The 21413-nt window shown below is 39.2% G+C and overlaps 1 protein-coding gene across 1 annotated transcript in view; it reads right to left on the bottom strand.

Moving 5' to 3' along the window:
* ASB4 (ankyrin repeat and SOCS box containing 4) overlaps nt 1–21151 on the bottom strand; it is a 56074-nt gene extending 34923 nt beyond the window's left edge. Inside the window, exons 1-2 of the mRNA XM_029957209.1 lie at nt 20965–21151; nt 11639–11938 (exon numbers count right to left, since the gene is read on the bottom strand). Coding sequence (XP_029813069.1) covers nt 11639–11938; nt 20965–21151 — 487 coding nt within the window. The remainder of the gene's footprint in view (nt 1–11638; nt 11939–20964) is intronic.
* Between the last annotated feature and the right edge of the window lie 262 nt (nt 21152–21413).

Raw genomic sequence — 21413 nt, 5'->3', positions numbered from 1 at the left:
TTAACATGAATGTGCCCTTTTCAGTATGCAGAGCTTTGTTGCATTTATTCAGAAGCTATCGCTAAGTGCTTAGTTTGGAACACAGGATTAATGAGCCCGGAGACTTGGCGTTGGTCGCCATGGCAACCAAACTAGCTTTGCCCTGTTCCAAGCTCAAAGAAAAGATGCAGGATGCTTAACTCTGGTCTGCCGTAGATAACTGGGTGTTCTTTTTCATATGTCTGACTCCCCATTGCTGCTTCCAATTACTCCCTAATTCTCTTGGGAAAAAAAATTAATAAAAATGAAAAGAACATCCCAGCTTCTTTAGGGCTCCGCTTTTTCATCTGTACCACCTGCCCTCCTTCCCAAATACATTTATTTCCCCATCGGTTTCTGAAGATTTTGGCTGAATGACTCTCATTATCCTTAGCCACACAGATTTTGGGTGATTTTAACAACCACATGGATGACCACCCAATGCCCCAGTGTCTCAAAGTCTGGATCTTGTTCTTTTCACTGACTTAATCCTCTTCTCTGACCCAGTAACTCCCACCTTCTCTCATACCTCACCTGGGTCATTAGTTTCAACTGATCACTCTCCAGACAGCATGAATTCCCACATTTATCTTCTGACCATGGCGGCTCATCTTGGTAGCTTGGTTCCGTTAGAACCCCTCTCTGTGATCTCTCTGTCCCGTACATGATCCTTACTTTCCTCCTCTCTCTACCCAGTTGACTTCCATATTCCATCATTTCAATAACTCTTTTGTCAAAACCTTAAGCCCCTTCCAATTCTTCCAAGAATCCACCTGATGCAATGAATGAACCCAATTATCTACTGTCACAGTGCCTGCACCCAAGCGGCTGAGAGCCAAATAACAAAAATCACACTACAGGTGAGGTGCCAACTGTACCAGACTGGCACCACCTTGAAGTCACACACAAGCACTCAGCTGGGTCCTCAAGACTGCTCAGCAATCCAAAGGTTCTGTTTTTCTGCCTAATTTATTGCACTGTGCTCCATAATGATTGTTTTAGACCTTTTCTACCTCCTTGGTTCTTTTTTTTTGTTTAATTAATTAATTTATTTTGAGTAGAGACAGAACGCAGAAGAGCTGAGTAGGGGTGGAGAGAGAAAAAGAGAGAGAGAGAGAGTCCCAAGCAGACTCTGTGCTTGCCAGCTCACAAACAGTGCAATCATGACCTGAGCTAAAATTAAGAGTCTGACACTTAACCGTCTGAGCCACTCATGCACTCCTCAATTCTTCAAAGCTTTCCTCTCTGCCTCCACTCTCAGATCTGCTCAACCCCATTTCCCTCATCATCTGCCCTGTTATCTCCTCTCCACAAATACTCTCCTTTTGAAGGTTCGTTCATACTCACAACCTTTTTTAGTTATCAATCCCCTCCACTGTGGTTTCTGCAACCACGACTCAACTGATAATATCATCTCCAGGTCCTTCCATGTCATTAAAGTCAATGTAAGCCTTTTAATTCCCAACTTGCTAGATTTCTTAATACTATTTGACACTTATGAATTCTCTCTTCTTTAGAGAATTCTCTCTTCATAGCTAGGTATGTAATGGACGATAAACCAAAATTTATCTTGCCAGTAATAGTGACAGAATTGCTTTGGTTCAACCTCTCTCTCCTCCCTAGTTGTAGTACCTGTATTTAACTAAATATTCAATGAATACTCCACAATCAGCAACCAATATGTTCACTGCGCTATGCTGAACAAAACTCTGCTCTCATGAAACAGAGATTGGTGAGGGAAACAGATACCAATCAAAGAATTAAACAAAATTTAAGTGCCACAAAGGAAAACTAAGTGCTATGAGGATATAGAAGACACAGGGACCTAACTTTATTGAAGGGAATTCAACAAGAATGATCCTTGGAATTGATGTCTGAACTAAGGCTTTACGTGCTGGAAGTTAGCTCAGCCAACAGGAGAGGGCAGAACATTCTAGACAACGTGTATACTCCTTAATCATTCCCAGCCCTTTGGCCCAGCTCAGCACCTAGAAAACTGGCAACTAAGCCTTAACCGGAGAAGGAACCTGGCAGAGGCATTTTTGCTTTGTTTGTTTCTTTGAGAACCTGACCAACCTAAGAAAAAAGATCCAAAGATACCATGTCAAAGATTTCTCAAATCAAAGTTCCAGACAGATCCCACATACAAAACTAATAGTTAACTAACCTCATGCATACACTGAGTTTGTAGTCATTTAATGTATATCAATATCAGCAGACAGCTAAAGATTATGAAAATTTAAGGAAAGCCGTTAACAGGGTAGATAGAAACAATTTAAAAATAAAACAAAGAAAAATACTCTGGAGTAAATTTGCCAGGAAGGAAAGCATAAAGATAAGTAAATATAAAACAGGAGGGACAAGATAAGACAATTAGAGAAACAGTATAGGAAGTCCAATGTCTAACTAATAGCAATTCAAGAGACAGAGCATGCAGAAAACAGAAGAAAAGAACTCAGAAGCATTTCTCAGAACTTAGAGACATACACCTTTTGGGGTTGAAAAGACCCAGTACAGTGGATAAAAATAAACCCACCAAAGTAGATCATCATGGAATTTTAGAACACTAAAGAGAAAAAGAAAATTCTAAAACCTCCAAACAAGAGATAATAGCTCACATACAGAAGATGAAGAAATAAAATGGCTTCTAACTTTTCAGTGGCAGTCTTAGAAACTAGGAGGAAATGGAGAAATGTCTTAATTATTCTAAAGAAAAACGATTATCAATCTAGAATTCTTTGCTGTGTGAAGGTAGGATAAATGCATTCTGGGGGTTGTCTAGTCTCTTGCTCCCCCTCCCAGAAATCTACTAGAGGAGGTACTCGACCAAAATAGGCAACAAACCAAGATATAGAAACACTCAGGATACAGGGAACAGGAAATCCAACATGGGTAAGGAGCAAAGGGAGACTCTAGGGTGATAGGGAATCGAGCTCTTAGGAGGACAGCCGTTGGAGCAAGTCTGAAGGCTCCAGAAGGGATTTTTTTTGGTAAGAAAATGAAAATGACCATCTACTCATTGAATTGAAATATTTTCAAAAAAGATTAAAATGATTGGCAAAAAGTTTGGGGTTAAAATAGTGATGACCTATAGAAAACTAAAAAAAAAAAAAAAAAAAAAGAATGAAACAATTAACACCAGGGGAAGTGAAATATACAGGAAGAAGTAATCCTAGTTTACTACAAGCCTCCAGACTGTAATGTCATCATATTGGGAAGATGGAAGATAGGAAAGGTACTGGGATCAGGGAGGGAGGTAGAAAAAGAGCCAGAGTCCCATCTCCCATTATGACAAATAAATAGATTATCAGAAACTGCTCATGTTGTCACTTATTCTTTTCAATGTTACTCATAAATAAATGGCGTTTACTTAACAAAATGGAGCTAAACATCAAACTAATCAGCCAAAAGAAGTGAAAGGGGCTACCACTTAGGTAGGAGTCATCAAGAACCACGTTTTCATAATGAACCTTGAGTGTGGTAACTTCTTAAGGTCTTTCAATCAATTTTTATATTTTTTCCACTCTTCGGTTGAATATATTTTCTAGGTCTCTTAAAGTTCTCACGATATATGTAAATATATCTTTTCTTATATGATGATTTCTTGCCATTTGTGTCTGGTATGTTCAAATGCAATACCTCTGCTGAACTCAATGACAAATTCTAATCATTTGACCTTAGATTTTCTTTGTTGTTGTTGACAAACATACTGTGTGAAATAATAGCAGTTTTGTTTCCTGCTTTCCCCTCTTTGTCCATCTTATTTCTTTTTGTTTTCTCTTTGTGCCAGCAAAGACCTCCAGGACAAAGCTGGTGAGAGCCATAGCTTGTTTCATGCCTGGTTTTAAAGTCGGGGGCGGGGCGGGGGGGGGGGGGGGCTTCTAAAAGTCACCACCAAGTAGACTATCAACTTCAGAAAGCACTGCTGAAGACAGCGTCTCCCCTGGTGTGTTATAACCCTACCCGGGTCGTGCTTTTCTGGGCTGGAATACCTCTTGGGTGGGAGACATGGCCTGCAAATAAATTTCAAGATCACTCATGCAGAGCAGAATCACTGGAGACACTGTTTCTAGGAGAAACAGCAGCCAGAGATGAGGCCTTTGAGTCATTCTCTGCCATCTCAGAGAACAGGGTCTCTGGCTAGATGGAGGTTAAGAATTTCGTTGCCCATTATTTACTGTTACTGTTATGTTCTATGAATGGCAAAAGATCTTGCCCTATTTTTTTATAGTGACAAATCAAGTTTTATAATACAAAGTCGCTTTTAAAATTGAATTTAATAAGTAATGTCAGTTTGAAAAAAATATTAAATTCATATTGTACAGGTGGTACTAGACATACAGCAGATGGGGCGAAAACCCCCAAAGTTGTTTGCAAAGGACAGGGATGGTCATATTTGTGCTGTGCCGACATATCATTGAAGAGCCGGAAAGACACGGGAGGTGACAGACTGGGGCCGGGGATGCCCGTCAAGCCAGCACATCTACTTCTTGACTCAAGGGAAGTCCGATGACATTCTTGCCTTGCTATGTTCTCATCATTGAATAAGGACTCTCCTAACATGCGGGTCACTCGTGTCGTTGGCACACCAAGTAGCAGGGGACGGTCTTTTAAAAGGCAGGGTCTCCTTTACATTGCCCTCATGCAACATTCTGGTCGGAAACATTTGAATTTTTATGGCTTTCCTGCAGTAACAAATTTTCCTCCAACTGTCAGGATTTGCTTCATGCAGAGTAAAGCAAACAGCTTTCATTTTCCTCTTACGAATGGGAATAGGTAGAAATAATATGCTGCTATTCAGCAGCTGAACCTGACCTGACTCTCTTTATTCGTAGGGAAATGCAGGATTCACAGAGAGGACATTTTCACTGAGGTAAATAAGCCCTCTCAACTGATGAGCGCTATTATACTAATACCAAAGGAAACAAAGGCCAGAAGATGGGGGGCATTAAGTAGAAAGGCAAACAGAAAAATAGCAGACAAAATCCAGCATGGGGACAAAGCAGGCTCTGCAACGGTGAAAAACTAGGGGAAAATCCTTTAAGCGAAAATTGCATGCAATTTTTTGGCCTCAATTAGCCTTTTCCACAAAGAGCACTTTTTTCCTACAAAGAGTCCATTAAATAGCAAATGAAATTACATCGGTTTTCAGTTGCCATGGCATTGGTTCTTCCTCTAATGGACTTCCCTGGTCTGGAGTTTAAGGTTAGCCTGACTTACTTCCCTTGTCTGTGTGCTGTCTCAACTCCCTGTGTCCAGCCATAAAGTGATGTATGTGACTTCTCAAAGTGCCTACAACATAATCCAAGAGAGAGAAAATTCATCCCTTAACTATCGCCCCGAGAAAGGGTGAAACTGACCAACAACCGCATTTCATTAACCACGAATATAACAGTTTCCGTTTATTAGATAGCAGTTCCCATCCATGCGCTCTAGGCGCCCGGAGCCATTCCCAGATCAGTCAGAGACCATTTATTGAGCACTTCCTATGTGCCAAGCACTGTCCAGAGGCTAAAGACATAAAAATGCAAAAGAAAGACTGTATGATGCTCACAGTCTTCTAGAGTTTCCAGACTAGGAGATCTACTATAAGCCCTTACCTTTTCCTTCTATTTCTCCATCCATAAAATGGGTGGAATTTTCCCCATTTATTTGATTCACAATTTTGTTTTGCTTTGGATATATTTGCCAGGCACCACACTTAAAAAAAAAAAATACATGTTACCCTAGGAGTAAGGATCTAGAACTACAAAGTGGCTTTTCTGAAGTCATTTAGCTACAGCCAAACATTAGCTATGATACCAGGTTTGACTCTGATAATTTGGATATGATTTTCTGATATGCACAATTCATATATACTTTTTAGAAAAATAAATTTATGCAGTTTATACTGTCCTCTAAACTTCTTTTTTAAAAGTTTTCCATGTCAATGAACATTTTTTAACAACATAATTTTTAATGTCTATCTGATATGGAAGTAACAAAGCTTGAAATCTTCCTATTATGTATGCAAATATTCTTCAGTTTTTCAGTTATATAAGTAAATCTCTGAGGGCAAAAATAAATCAGACAAAATTTTTGTGACTCTAAATATATTTAAATATGAAGAATACTAATATATATTTTTTAAGTTGTGTATTTTAAATGTATTCCTCAACCAGTCAAAGCTTCTGATGCAAAAATATAAAGAAAACATAATATAACTACAATATTTTGAAGACTCACAGAATTAGGAAAAAGTCTCTTAATTTCTGGTGTCCTACAGACTGCATGATTAAGCACAATTCTATTACATGATAAACGTCTTCCTTCTGTCTCCTTAGTTATCTCTTTGATTCAGCATATAACCCTGTTTAGAGTTAATACCGAAAGTTTGAATTGGGGGCTTTACGAAATGACAGACCATCTCGGTCAAAAGGTACAAAATTAGCCCTAAATCCTAGAGGGGGAATTTCTTAGTTACAAAAGGTTCCAAGCTTGCAACATTGCCTGCCAGCTGGTATCCATTCATATCCCATTAAGAGTGTGTGAGAGCACATCCCTGTGTGTGTCAACAGATGTACCCTCAGCATTTGTATCTTTGTTAAATGTAATAAATAACAACAAAAGCACCTGTCATTCAACTAACATTTTATTGATAACCAAGGCAGGTGATCATTAGGCTAACTTTATTTGCTGTTTATATACTTGTGTTCCCCCCTTCCCCGAAATACTTTGTTCTTTGTTTCTCTCTCTCATTCTTCGTTGTTAATCTCCTTACTTTGCTTTCTCTAATTCATCTTTCTTTTCTTTATGGCTTTGGCCTTTGATGCCATGGATCTAAGAGTAAGTAGATCGTTAATTGACTTCCACTTTTCCTCCTTGATTGTTATTAGCCTAATTCATTAGTGTCAGCCTAAAGGGAGTTGACGTTGCTTGGTCGCTCCCAACCTCTTTACTCCTTCTCATCTCCAGGTGGTCCTGCTATGGCAATAGAGATAAAGAAGATGTGCAAAATGCCCTTCTCAGGGAAGGAGACTCCCTCTGATTGCAGCTTTCTGTCAGTCTGTGGTTGATGAAGTCACATGAAAAGTTAATAATTCAACAAATAACATAATTTCTTAACTTTCTAAAAATTTTAAAAATGAAAGCCTTAAAATATTAAATTAGTGAATTAAAATAAAAATTAAAATTAAAAAAAGGTCTAAAAACCATCCGTGAATAAGCAAGTGTGAACAGTGGTGATGGCCACATGCTGTAGGTAGGTAAGCCCCAGTAGACACCTGCCCCTCTCCATGTTCTCTGCACTAGACCTTTCCCCTCAGGCAGGCAAGAAGGAGGATTAATAGGGACTGATTTTCCCTCCCACCAGATATTTACAGGTTGAGAAGACCATGGCATCTTTAAACTTGTTCTCCCATTCTTTCCCCCATGACCCTTCTATGTCTCCCCACTCTCCTCAAAATGTCCACCCTTTCTGCTCTTGTGTTTGGCTGATGACTTTGCCTCATACATTAATTGAGGGGGGGACGTTTTCATATATGAACCCCTTCATCTCACCACTACTGTATCAATGAACACTCTTTAAAGATATCTTTGACTTTATGGGGTGCCTGGGTGGCTCAGTCAGTTAAGCCTCCGGCTTCGGCCTAGGTCAGATCTCACGTTCGTGGGTTCGAGCCCCACATCAGGCTCTGTGCTGACAGCTAGCTCAGAGCCTGGAGCCTGCTTCAGATTCTGCGTCTCCTTCTCTCTCTGCCCCTCCCCCTCTCATCATGCTCTGTCTCTCTCTGTATCAAAAATAAATAAAACATTAAAAAAAATTTTTTTAAGTATCTTTGACTTTAGACCATCTGTTAAACATGGGGGTGTATTTCACAGTGTCTGGATTTCACACCATCTCGACCTCAAAGATTTGAACCTCTCCGTTATTCTCTCTTGTGCATTTTCAATGGCTTGCTTTCTCTAAATCATTCCCTGCAGCACGCAAACATTTCCTTTTATCTCCAAATACAGATAACACTCTCTTGTGTGCCCCAACCCCCTTGCACTCAGGCTCCTCGCACATTTACATGTGCGGCCAGACATTTGTCTTTTTAACAGTCATCTATATGTGCCGTCCCTAGTTTCTGACCTCTTATTCATACCTGATACCATTCTAATCTGGTTTCTACCCACCATTTCACCCAAACTTCTTTTGTCAGTGATGACTCTGTCACCGTCACCTAATCTAATGAACATCCAATTATGTCTCTAAAGTAGCCATTGATACAGCTGACCACCTCCTCCTTCTTGAACCTGCCTCTTTCTTAGTCCCTATGATGCCAAAAACGCTCCTGGGTTTCCTTCTATTTCACTTACCAATCCATTTCACTCTCACCATTCTGCTAGTATCTAATGTAAGAATTTATTAGGGCTTGGTCCTAGATTCTTTTTTTGTCTTTCCAACACTCTGTATCCAAATGATTTCATTGGCTTCAAATACAATCTATAGGCCAACAATTCCTAAACTTACAGCTTTAGTCCAGACCTCTGTTCTGAAATCCATATGTTCATGTCAAGTGCAGCCTTGACTCATTCACTCTGAGGTCTAAAAGAAATCTGAAACTTCCCATGTTTAAAATTGATCTGGGGAAACTCAATCTAATTCTGAGGCTTAATATAAAACTACAGCAATCAAGTGAGAGGAACATTAGCAAAAAATATATAGATCAATGGATTCATCCATTTCTGGCCACTTGATTTTTGACAAAGATACCAAGGCAACTCAAAGGTGAAAATATTGTCTTTTCAGTAAAAGATGTTGAAGCAGTTGGATATATAAGATAATTTATCCATATATAAAAAAGGTCAACCTCAACCTGTACTTTATATAATATACAAAGTTTAACTCAAAATAAGCCAAACACCTAAAAGTAAGACTTAAAATTATAAAATCTTTAGAAGGAAACATAGAAGAAAATCTTTGTTACTGAGATTAGTCAAAGATTTCTTAAGTAGGACACTCAAAGCATAAATCATAAGAGGTAAAAAGTGATAAATTGAATTTATTCAAATTAAATATGTTTGCTCTTCAAAAACAGAAAGAATGAAGGGTCAAAGAATGAATAAAAACATTTGCAAACCTCATATCTGATAAAGGGCTAGTATCCAGAATATATAAAGAGCTCTCACAAATCAATAATAAGAAAACCAACCACCCATTTTTCTAAAGGGGAGAGGAAGCAAAAGATATGAACAGATATTTCACCAAAGTGAACACACAGCTGGCAAGTAAATACCTGAAAACATACTCAACATCCTTAGTCATTAAGGGGATTTTAATTAAAATCATAATGAGATACTTTATATACTTATTCAATTTGCTAAATAAACTTTTCTTTGAATCTGACATTACCAAGTTCTGGCCAGGATGGAGAGCAACTGAACTCATACATTGCTGGTCAGAACACAAAATGTACAACTACTTTGAAAAATAGCAGTTTTCTTCTAAATGTATCATACTATCCGTCATCCCACTCCTCGGTACTTACCCAAGAGAAATGAGAATCTGTATAAAAATGTTTATATCAGCTTTTTTCCCAAAATTGTCCAAAACTAGAAACAATTCAAATGTCCCTCCACTAGGGACCAGATTAATTGTGTTGCATCTATATACAAAATACTACTCAGCCATAAAAGATTCCATATACTGGCAAATGCCACCACATGGATGAATCTCAAATGCATTATACTAAGTACAAAAAAACAGATCCCAACAGCTACATATTATATAATTTAATTTATATGACATTCTGAAAAAGACAAAATTATAGGGACAGAAACTACATCAGTGGCTGCTGGAGGTGGGGTTAAAGTGAGGTGCTTAACTACAAAGGACATCAGGGAACTTTTTGAAATGACTGTGATGATGGCTTTATGACTATGTGTTTTTCAAAAATACTGAATTTTACTGTGTGTAAATTATAGCTCTATAAACCTGATTTTTAAAAAACTAATTTAATGATCTTTATCACATATATTCTTCTTCCTCAACTGTCTTCATATTTAAAAAAAAACAATGGCACCCAGGTGGCTCAGTCAGGTGAGCATCTGACTTTGGTTCAGGTCATGATCTCATGTTTGGTGAATTCAAGCCCTGCGTTGGGCTCTCTGCCCATGCAAAGCCCATTTTGGATTCTCTGCCTCCCTCTTTCTCTGCTCTTCCCCTGCTTTCTCTCTCTCTCTCTCCCTCTCTCTCTCTCTCTCTGTCTCTCTCTCTTATCTCAAAAATAAATAAAAACATCAAAACACCTTTTTTAAAATGGCCACCACCCACCCTTTTTCTAAAGTCAGAAGTCTGGCAAGGATGCTTGAAACTTCCTTTTCCTTCAGCCATCATCTCTATATAATCCATCTCCAAATGCCCCCAACTCTGTTTCCAAAATATATTGCAAACCCATCTTCTATTCTTTCTCTCCAAGTTTGCCCCTTGGTGCAAATCACCACCCCTTCTCATCACACTGTTACAATAGCTTTGCTGCTGGTCTGTCTGCTTCCGTACCCGGGCTCCTCTAGCCCTGCTCCTGTATGACTCCAGAATGATGATTTTGAGTGAAAATTAAACCATGTCATTGCCTTGCTTAAAACTTTTCAGTGGCTCCATTTCTAAACCTCATACCTTGGCCTCAACAAGCTGTATATGATCTAACACAGCCAGAGTCATCGTGTGGCACTCACTCCCAGAACACTCTTGTCCCTCCCGCCCACACACCCATGGGCAAACGACCTTCTTCCATTTGTTGAATAGGTCAGGTGTTTTGCTCCTTAGCAACTTTGTACATACTAGTCCTTCTACCTGGATTCTTCTTTCTCTTGGCTCCTTTTTTCCCTTTGTCTTGGCTCCTTTTTTAGTGGCTATTCCCTCTTGTTCATAAAATTTCAGCTGACACATCATATCTCTAGAGAAGTCTTTACACATTTTATAATAGTTCACTCCTGACATTGTCTTCCATAACACCCCATTTTGCTCCTTTCCCAATTAACCATTATATATTTTTGAATTTATTTTGCTAGTATTTATCTCTCCTACTGGAATATAGCTTCTTCTTTTTTTTTAAGTTATTTATTTATTTTGAGAGAGAGATAGAGGGCAAACAAGGGAGGGGAAGAGATAGAGGGAGACAGAGAATCTCAAGCAGGCTCTGCACTGTCATCATCAAGCCCAATGCGGGGTTCAAACTCAGGAACCATGAGACCATGACCTGAGCCAAAACCAGGAGTTGGACGCTTAACCAGCTGAGCCACCCAGGCGCCCCTAGAATATAGCTTCTTGAGGGCAGAAACTGTTTTTATTTTTCAGTTCCTTAGCACATTAACTGAAACATCATAAGAACTAAATCAATATTTGTTAAATAAAGGTGTAAACTAATAAGTCTCCTAAAACGAAAGAGTAATTATTTCAGTGTGATCATCACTAAATAACTTGGACCAACACATATAGTTATACAATATATATATGTATATATAGTTTTTAGGGCCCTCTAAATGAGGCTTATGAATGAGATGCCTGCTTCATTACCTAAAGTAGGTAAAGGTCACCAAGTTCCAAAACCATAGGTGTACAAGTAGATGACAATGCCAGCCATCTAGAAAGGCTTACCTCTCCAAACCAATTGCTTGGCACAGAGAATGGAGCTAGGAGTTGTACAGAAGTGTAAAGCTGTGTGTCCACTTAAGGAGTAGCAATTCAGCTTTGCTCCATGGTCACAGAGGATTTTAACACAATCCAAGTTGGCCATTTCACAAGCCACATGAAGGGGGGTTTTCCCATTGGGTCTACAGTTGATTGTAGCGTTGTGGTCCAGTAACACCAGAAGACACTCCACGTGACCAAACAAGACAGAGAGATGCAGACCTGTTGCCCAGGAAGACTTTAATTTATAACTAGGCAGCCAATAACCTGAAACAGAAAAGGAAGAAAGTTTCATTTCCTGGTATAGGATTTTTCTCTGTTTTGTGAGGTTTTTACAAAGTCTTTTACTTTGGTCGCATTTATAAAATTGTGGGGAGTGATTCAGATGTTGTAAACTAGTAACTGATGGGCCGGCAATGTTAGTTTAGAATACTTGGATATGCAGTGTGACAGGCACTGGTGAGTCTCTCTGTCTCTACTATTCTCCATTGTCTTGTTTCTTTATCTACTTTATCTTCCTGGCCCTTCAAGGCATTTGAGTTTGAGACCTCATTTACATGATTGTATTTTATTTTACATGGTGAGTTACATGAGACTCTTATTAAGTCCCCAGTTACTGTCTTGAGTGATTCCTAAGCTGTTAGTTACAAACTTAAACTTTTTATGCTTACTTTGCTGGTTGTTGTCAGTCTAACATATGAATGTAGTTAATGTCTTTAAAAAACTTGTCATGCCGAGATTTTATTTGCCGGCCTGTTGGTTTATACAATACCTCTTTCCAAAGAAGAATTTAAGGCAACTCATAAATGTTACACAATATAAGATTTTTTTGATGATCTAGAAAACAAGGGCAAAGGGTAAAAGTAAGGTAGGAAAATAGACTGTGGTCAATGGGTAAGATAGGTACACAAAATATAAACTGTGTCCTATACACTAGAACCACATTGTAAATTTGCCTTTGAACTTCCTAGCAGCCAAAATAAATGAAAACATGATGTATTGCACAATTAACTATGCCCACAAGCTATACACAAATTAATTGCTCAGGAGAAGCATAGCTGTTCCTAGAACTGAGATCTTAGATAAATTTTTCCCATTAGTTGTTGGAAATGTTCTCTCCCCCCCTCAACCCCCCATCCCTGTCTCTCTGTCTCTCACATGTCTCACAAGCTATAACAAACTTGACTGTAGAAACCTTTCACTGTCAATACCTAGAGCCATGGCATTAAGCTCACTATGAGCAGGTAACGGAAAATAGCTTCAGAAAGATAAAATATTGATGGCAGGATGAAAACAAGGGCAAAGGGTAAAAGTAGAGATAACTCAACAGCTTAGAAAAGACTCGAGGACTGAAACAACAAAGTATATTTTAACATGGATAAAACAGAAGTTTGCTTTTAAGTCATAAAATTCCACCATACAAGTACAAGGTAGGTGGAATACGGTTTTATGGTAATCTATTTGAGAAAAGACCTAGGGATTTGGGTTGACAGTATTCTCAAAAGGAGCCAACAGTGGGATGGAGCTGGCAAAAAGCTAATATGATCTTAAGCTATGTTAATAAAACTGAAGTGCCCCAAACAAAAGAGGTAAAAGTTGTATTCTTTACTGGTTAGATGAGATCAGAATAAATTCAGAATATTGTGATTACTTTTGGGCACCAATGAGGAGCATCTGGAAGGCACTCAGAGGATGATGTCCACATTACCAGTGGGCCTGGTGGTCAGGAATCAAAACCCTTTCATTTAACTGAGATACTTAACACACATGCTACTCCTGGGTATTTATCCTATAAGTATGGTCACTCTTGAGTGCAATGCCCTATAGGGGCCACTGTATTGCTCAACTTCTAAGGACATGATCTGTATTGAACTTTGTGAAAAGTATAAAGTTCTCAGGAGTTATAACCTGGTCTGTGAACAAGAGCATGCACCACCCTCCAGCATAGTTCTTAATGGTTAACAATTGGAAACAATTTCAATCCTCATCCATAGGAGATTGTTTTAAAAATTATGAGGCATCCATACAATGAATACTATACAGCTATTATAAAGAAGAGAGCAGTTCTGTGGACACTGATGTGGAAAAATCTCAAGGAACATTATTGACAAAGAGAAGCAGGGGCTGACCAGTGTGCATAATATGCTATCATATGTGAAAATATTTATCAACACCTAGAACAAGAAATTGGTTATAGTGGTGGTCCCTAAGAACTGGGGGCTAGGAGACAAGACCATAGATTTATGTGTCTTTGGATGCCCCCTTTGAACTTTTAAATTCACATGTAATATTTGTAAAAATAAGTAAAATTAAAATAAGCTATTGCCCCCCTGTTTGCAGGTGAAAAGATAATTTAGTTTAAAAGGCCATTTATAAGGATGTACACAATACTAATTAATCCTGAGGTCATGAATGAACCCAACCTGAAGTTTGCCTTTCTGTAGCCTATTCTCCAACCTAGACACACACACACACACACACACACACACACACACACACACACATCCTTTTTTCATTCCATATAGAATTCTATGGCTATTTTGCTTTCCATCCCTCTCAACGCTCCCTTTATTCAAATCTGCTCTTTAAGAGGAAATCCAAAGTTAATTCACACTAAAGTCTAATGAACTGAGAAGGGTTTAAAGTGTGACCCTCTTTGGATTATCTGAATTTATGTAGGAATCTGTATTCAACTAATGGAACTGAGTGCTAAGAAACTAATTTGAGATTCCAGATGCTGAGAAAGGAAGGTATTTGTTGTTATGGACTTTTCTCTGGCAGAGATGATTAGTATCACAGGCACTCTGGGCTGTGGAATTGTCATTCCTGCGCCTGTAATGTATGTGTGTGTGTGTGTGTGTGTGTGTGTGTGTGTGTGTGTGTGTGTGTAAACAGGCACTCACACTACATGTGTATGTGTATGTACCCATTTATACAATTCTATTAGCTATGTACTTTGAATCTGTCTTCTGAGAAGAATTTTCAGGCTATACAGTATGCAACCTGCTTTTGATAATGAATGAATCGCATTAACACCAATACTTAATCAGTCATTGTAATGCTCCAATCTCCTCAACAACCAATTTGCAAAGCCAGTCTCTTCTAATTGTCTTGGAAAGAAGCTGGTTCCAGATCTGGGAACCACAGTATATTTTGCCTGCTGATTAGCAGCAAAGATTTGGCAGCTCTATGCACCAATTGATTGGAAACTCGCGCCTGCTTCTGCAATGGGAAGAAAAATGATCCGGGAAAGGAAGCAGTAGAGAGCTGATTAAGAAAACACCATTTTGATGTAAAATCAAAGAAAACACAGAATGTTAGCACTGGAGGGAAGATTATCCAGTCCAAACCTTTCATTTTCCAGATGAGAAAACTGCCACTTTTTCAGCCTGCTAGACACCGCCTCAGTCCAAGCTAATGGACTCAGGATATCTGCAATGCAGGGTTTCCATCTGTCTTTGTCTTTGCGAAAGCAGAATAGGTTTAGGGCCAAGCCTGCTTCACAAATCACAAAGAAGGAAAGAAGATCCTGAATGCATCTATAATATGCCACAGTTCTGATATGGAAATCCATTTGCTTGTTGATGTTTTTCCTTCTTCCTGGATTTCCAGTAGCACCTAGAGAGTCTCTCCTGCCCTTTTATTACATGAATCTGTCATCCTTAGCCTCTCAGCCCCTTTCATCTGCCTGTCATTTGCTCATAATCATTAACCAATAAATCAGCCAGCCCAGAGGCAGCCGGGTTTGGGGACTCAGCCCACCTGCTGGGTGAACTTGTGGCTCTAATTCTCTTCTCCTAGATGGAAATGTTGGTAGGAGGATGGCAACAAGACACCATCGCCGGTGGCCATAAAAGCCGAATAGAGAAATAGGAAGGGGACAGATCATATGTCTTGAAGTATGTCTTGAAGCCATGTTGCAGAACCTTTTGGTGGTGGTATGTGTGTTGGAGGAGGTTCTGGATTCTGGATAATTCAAACCTCGGTGTACAAGAAAGTCTTCTGTAGAGAAAGGAAGAGTCCATAGCAAGAAGGCCACCCACATACACTCACACTTTAAATTGAGGCTGCAGCCACGGGTCACTCTGTACCAAGGAGCAAGAGTGTCCTTTCCGTGCCACCTACGCTCTCGGAGGGCCAGAGCTGAGGTAGAGCCTCTCCAAGAACCACGACGATGCAGCACCTAGTAACATTCTTGTCTTCATACTGAAATGCATCAGAATTTGTTCTCTAAAACATAACCAGCAACAGTAGCACCATCACAGAGATACAGTTCGCTAATCGAGCATCTTCATTCTTTACACTCCGTCTTCTTTCCAGGGCAGGACTGTCCACGGGCTTTGGAACCTAGCGTGTGATTGATTCTTAGCGTCTGTCTTTCCAAGAGCCGGCTTCTGCTCACCTCTGCAGATGCCAGGGTGCCGTCTGTGTGCTCAGACGAGCACAAAGTCCAAGAATGGAGCAGAACCTGGCAACGAGGTTCTGAGGGCTGGGGGCTGAGGAAGCCGCTGCCCCCCACTAACCTAAGCCTTTCACGCCCCGCCCCCCCCAGGTCTGCAGTCTGTGCAGCCATGGCTCTAAGCGCTCTCCTTGAGCCAAGTGTTTAACTGAGAAGAGAAAGGACTACAGATCCTCTCCCCTATGCAAAAACCCCACAGAGACTCTCAAATACAGGCCCTGCCCATGTGGATTTATAGTATCTACAGCTACTTTTCACCTTCCCCAGACCATGACACATAATCTGTTTATATAATTTCCCCTTCCTAACATCATAGATTATCAGCATGCAGGAGATTTAGAGAAGGTCCTGACAAAGCCTCCACTTTACAAATAAGAATAAGATTAAGTAGCATAAAGGGCTCAGGCCTGTATAACTGTACTGACAGATCCACTCAAACTCTGACTCCCCTGAATCTTTAAATAGCCACGGGTGATCTGACACGCATTTCACTTCCGAACCAACAGCACTTGTAGGCAAAAGTCCTAAGAGGATTTTAGAAGTTCCACCCCTACAAAAATATGCAGAGTAATTGTGTGTGTGTGTTTAATTTAAATGTGAAACCAAAGAGATATGCCTGAGTAACTGAGTGGAGAGCCCCTCGCTCAGGAAATATGGTGAGGAGAAAAGCATTTGGGCCATCTTCTGGAAGAAGGACTTGATTTGGCCCTGTGTTTGGGGGGGATGTATACATCCCTGGTAAACTTTCAGCTAAACCTGGGCTCTGAGACCGTTATCAGCTATAATGTTATCTGAGTTCCAAGAACCTAACACATGAGAAGCCTCTTACAGCCAAAGGTTAGACTCGTCGCTCGTGGCTGGATTAGCAGACACTTGCTCTGCCCATGTCCACATATTTACACGGTCCTGAAGGATTATAGACTGACGCACAATTCTTGACTATTTTTTTAATAGCTAATATTTTCAGGATAAATCTCAGAACTTTCCCCAGGAAAGAAAAAGAGAATCAGCTTGAAATGCAAAATTTAACAGAAAAAGTTAGAGCACCCAAGGAGGTATAAGAACCCTAAGATCAGAATAGTAAAAGTAGGAGGGCGAATTTCTGGCAAAGAAGAACATGAAGTGATAAAGAGATTATTCATTAAGGGAGTAGAAATAAGAGCTTTCAAGATATTTGGGAGGAAGTTGTGACTTAGTAAAGTAGATAGAGTACCTGCCAGAAAGTTTTCCTGTGAAATCATTCATTGGTTATTTTAATTAAAAATATGACTACCAACCAAAGTAGCTGCTGCTGTGGGCCATAAACGAAGTGCTTAGAGTGCATTACACTGATTAACAAAAGGACTCCGATTAACCTTGCTGACTAGGGGATTTCATACCCAAGAGATACGTATGATATTCTGCTTGTATCATTAGCATGCCAAGGCTCAGACATCAGAAAGAGAATCGAAATGTGTAGTTGGAAAAACGTTGGGAAACAGCTTTATGGATGTTGGCATTTCTGTGCAGAGAACGCTGGTGAGAACCAATAAAAATTAGCTCCGGGTTTTCTTCCAGATCCTGCATTCACTCTGGATCCTGCATGATCGGCTCATAGGAAACTTCCTGTCAAGGAAAACCCTTGACCTCACAATTACTTCTTGCATGGGGCACTTCAAAAGTTGAGCATGTATTTAACTTTTCTTCATGGCATTCTCATTTGAAAGTGGCCGTCTGGTAAAAGGAATTTCGCTTGCTTGTTTTTCCTTCAAAGAAACATGTCTCTGCTATGCTCCTGGAATTATCCCAAATGCCAACCGGAATGTTTTTAATGTTTGCTTCACAAAGTGTGAGACAGGTTTTTTTTTTTCAATTAATAAAAACATGATTTTATCTGATGATTTGATTATGAAGTCTAACATCACTTTAAAAAAATAGAGCAAGTTCTCTCTAACTTCAAGAATCATTTTTTGGTACTGGGTCTGGGTCAGCCTCACAGCTTGAACCTGACCTGTGGGATTTTGTTCTCTATCGCTTGAGATGAGGAAGCAGAAGTGAATTTCTAGGTGCTTTGTTCTGTCTTCCTAACAAAATCCACATTTACATTTGCTTCTGTTAGTGTGTCAGTTAGACTGTGGAATTTGGGGAGCAACATTTAGAAACCAGGTTGATTTCCTCATCAACAGATTTCTTAGTTGTCTTTCCAAAAATTATTAACTGACTTGTCTACTAGCTTAGACATATCATATTTAGCGGGAAAAGTATGGTCACTTTCTGAAATTCTATGAAAAATGCTGTATGTCCTAAAATAAGTAAAAGTGGTTGGAGATTAATTGTACCCTGGTTGATCTGCAGGACAATGAAATGTTGAATGTGGGTTATATTATTAGTCACACAGGCAAATTTAAAGGTATCATGGTATCTCTCATAGGTTTGAAATTGTCTGCCTAATAAGCTACAAAATAATTAAAATCTGCAGATTCTGACACTCTAAAAGTAAACAGGTAGTGTTTCTGTTTCCACATCTGGATGCTGGCTGTATAGGTTTGTTTATTTTGTGAAAAATAATCACGCTGTACACTTATGATCTGTACACCCTCCTGTTTAGAGCCTTTCAAAAGCACTTGAAAAAATAAACTAGTGCATAGCAATTTAATAGCATTCAAGATCCAAAAGGTTTACTAGGATTTCGTGAAGTCTCACAAAGTTTAATCCAACCACATACCCTTCAAGGCCACACAGAAAAGGGTCTCATTCCTCAGCATTATTCAGAAGGGAACTAACGCTAACTAACTCATTAACCAGTGAAACATGCTCAGCTCTACGATGTTCCCAGGAATCCCTTTGTGATTTAAGAAATTGATATAACCACTCAGGTCAACTTGGCTTGGCTAGCAACTAGGATTCTATTTATCACTTCCATTCCTGACTGAAATATTAAAAGGTTTGATAATTAGGCTGGAAGACATGTGAAAATGTGAAAAAAATTAAAAGAAGCTTTGAAGAAAGATGAGGCTTTAATCTGGGTTTAAGATTGAAGGGATAGATTCTCATACCCATAACGTGTACTTCTTTCTAGCCATACAAATATGTGCGCATGCCCACATCCATGCGGTTCCTGTATAAACCCTGAGGATATGACCACACATTCTATTGTTCCTGTGCATACATTTACCTGGCATGCATAAGAATTGAACTCTACTTTTTTCCTTTCCCAGAGGGTGTAATTTGCTGTTTCCCTAATTGAAAGCCACATCCTGAGGTCCTAACACATTGAAAACACCTATTAACATGAATAAATATTTAGCTCTGTGAGGACCACAGAAGTCGGGTCATATTGACTGAAAGGATTAAAAACACATCTTGTGACTCAGGGGTGTTGACACCATTGGAAGCAGGAGAAACAATACCTTTCCTCCCTGGAGTCTGCCCTAAAACTTCCTTTCTCACAATGTCAGAACCTCGGGTGATCCATGCAGTTTGGCATGTTTCGGAGATGCGAAAAGGCAGTCTTCACAGCTCAGTGTCACATAAATTAAGCCGACTTGGACCTCTGTTATTTTACATTAGCACAAATATAAGCTTAAAAACTATCTAAAAAATGTATTTAACAGACAGTCTTTCGCTGAGCAAATCCATAAGGTGAAAGTAATCTGATTATATGGGACACACTCCTTCTTTTTAACAGAGCCCAATCAACTACTTAAAAACAAAACAACCAGACCTCTTCATTATCCTTCAGTTAAAATAGCAATATCGATATATGATAAAGCCCTCCAGTGAAAGTCACAAACACAGTAACTGGCCTCCATGTTGTATTCCTTCAGAACTAGCAACCAGGATACAGTAAATTACTGTGAAAATATATACCATTAACATTGCTTTCTGAAGTTTGATGGCACTGATGATTTGTATGTGAATGGAAAGTACTTTCCACCTGAAAAAAGGATTGCTATCTCTCTGCAAATGCTGCACACAAGACCTTATCATCTATTTTGTTTAAACAGAAGTGATGGAGAACACGGTGTTTGCTTGTAGTCCGCTCACCAGATGGCCTCGCTACTCAAGTTCCCCGTTAACAAGCTGATTCGGGAAATCAGAATCTGCACATTTCTAATTAGTTTTTGATTTCTTAAGTGTGGATTCTAGAAAATCCCCAGATAAAGAAAATTCAGTTCACATTCGAACTGCCTTAGTTCCTTAAAAAGCAGTGATTCTGTATAGAGGATATCTACAAGTTTGATCTATTCTTGTAACCAAGGGAAAAAGTTAACTTTTTGGTGTTTTTGTTTTCAGATTTTTGCCTGAACTGAAAACTCATTGACATGTTGAGGACCATCAGGGTGCCTCAATGCAGAGCCTTCCCCATTCAGTAACCCTCCACATGGGGTCAAAACCCTCTGTTTCATCCAGATCGAAACAGAAATGATCTATCTTTGAGTGGTTTTATTAATAGAGAGTTAGCAACCTGTCCCCAAGCAGCCACACTGTCTGGAATAGATTTTAGCAGTCCGTTTAGCCATAATATGGAGATGTTTTCTTTATTCTATGTCATTATAGGCAGAAGAAAAGTCAGAAACAAAAGCAAAGTACACTAATAAATATGATTATTCATGATTTCAAATTCTAGACACAAGGATAGAGAAAGAAGACAAAAGAAAAGAAAGGATGAAAAATACACATTTATACCACCCAGGATGCTATCTTGTTAAAAAAAGAGAAAAGATTAAATGAAATAATTTAAAAATACATACTGAAACCACAAGAGCAGCTTGTTTCGAGTGGGTGACCCACGCTGTGCATTTAAAACAAATCCATTTTCCATCAAGTTTACATTTACACCTATAATTTTTACCTTGTTTATAAGATGCCAAAACCATATTCTCATCTTCAACTTCAAAAACTGTGTCCACATCTATTTGCCTTTGGATTAAAATGGCCTTCAGTTTTCCGAAGTCATTTGACTTTAGAGCCTCAAGAAAATTTCTTTTTACTAACTTGGCAGCTGCAGATTTAGTGACAGGGGTGCTGCCGCCTTCCATCCTTCCTCTCCCTCTGGAAGCTTTGTTGTGATTTATCAGGAGAGCAGCACCAAGCAAACAGGCACACGCGAGAGCCCACAAACTGTCGGCTAATTTTATCCCAAAGTTATGCTGATCCGTTCTATTTATATAGGGATCATTTCAAACTTCAAAATATCCTTCTTGGCTGTCACTCCCTTTTCAGGTCTGTTAAACTGGTTCTATACTAACTAATTCATTGAATAATATATCGTGTCAATATCAAGGAAAACCCTCACCACAC

The sequence above is a fragment of the Suricata suricatta genome, chromosome 2, assembly GCF_006229205.1.
Source record: "Suricata suricatta isolate VVHF042 chromosome 2, meerkat_22Aug2017_6uvM2_HiC, whole genome shotgun sequence".
Lineage (NCBI taxonomy): Eukaryota > Metazoa > Chordata > Mammalia > Carnivora > Herpestidae > Suricata > Suricata suricatta.
This window is presented reverse-complemented; position numbering and strand designations above follow the sequence as displayed.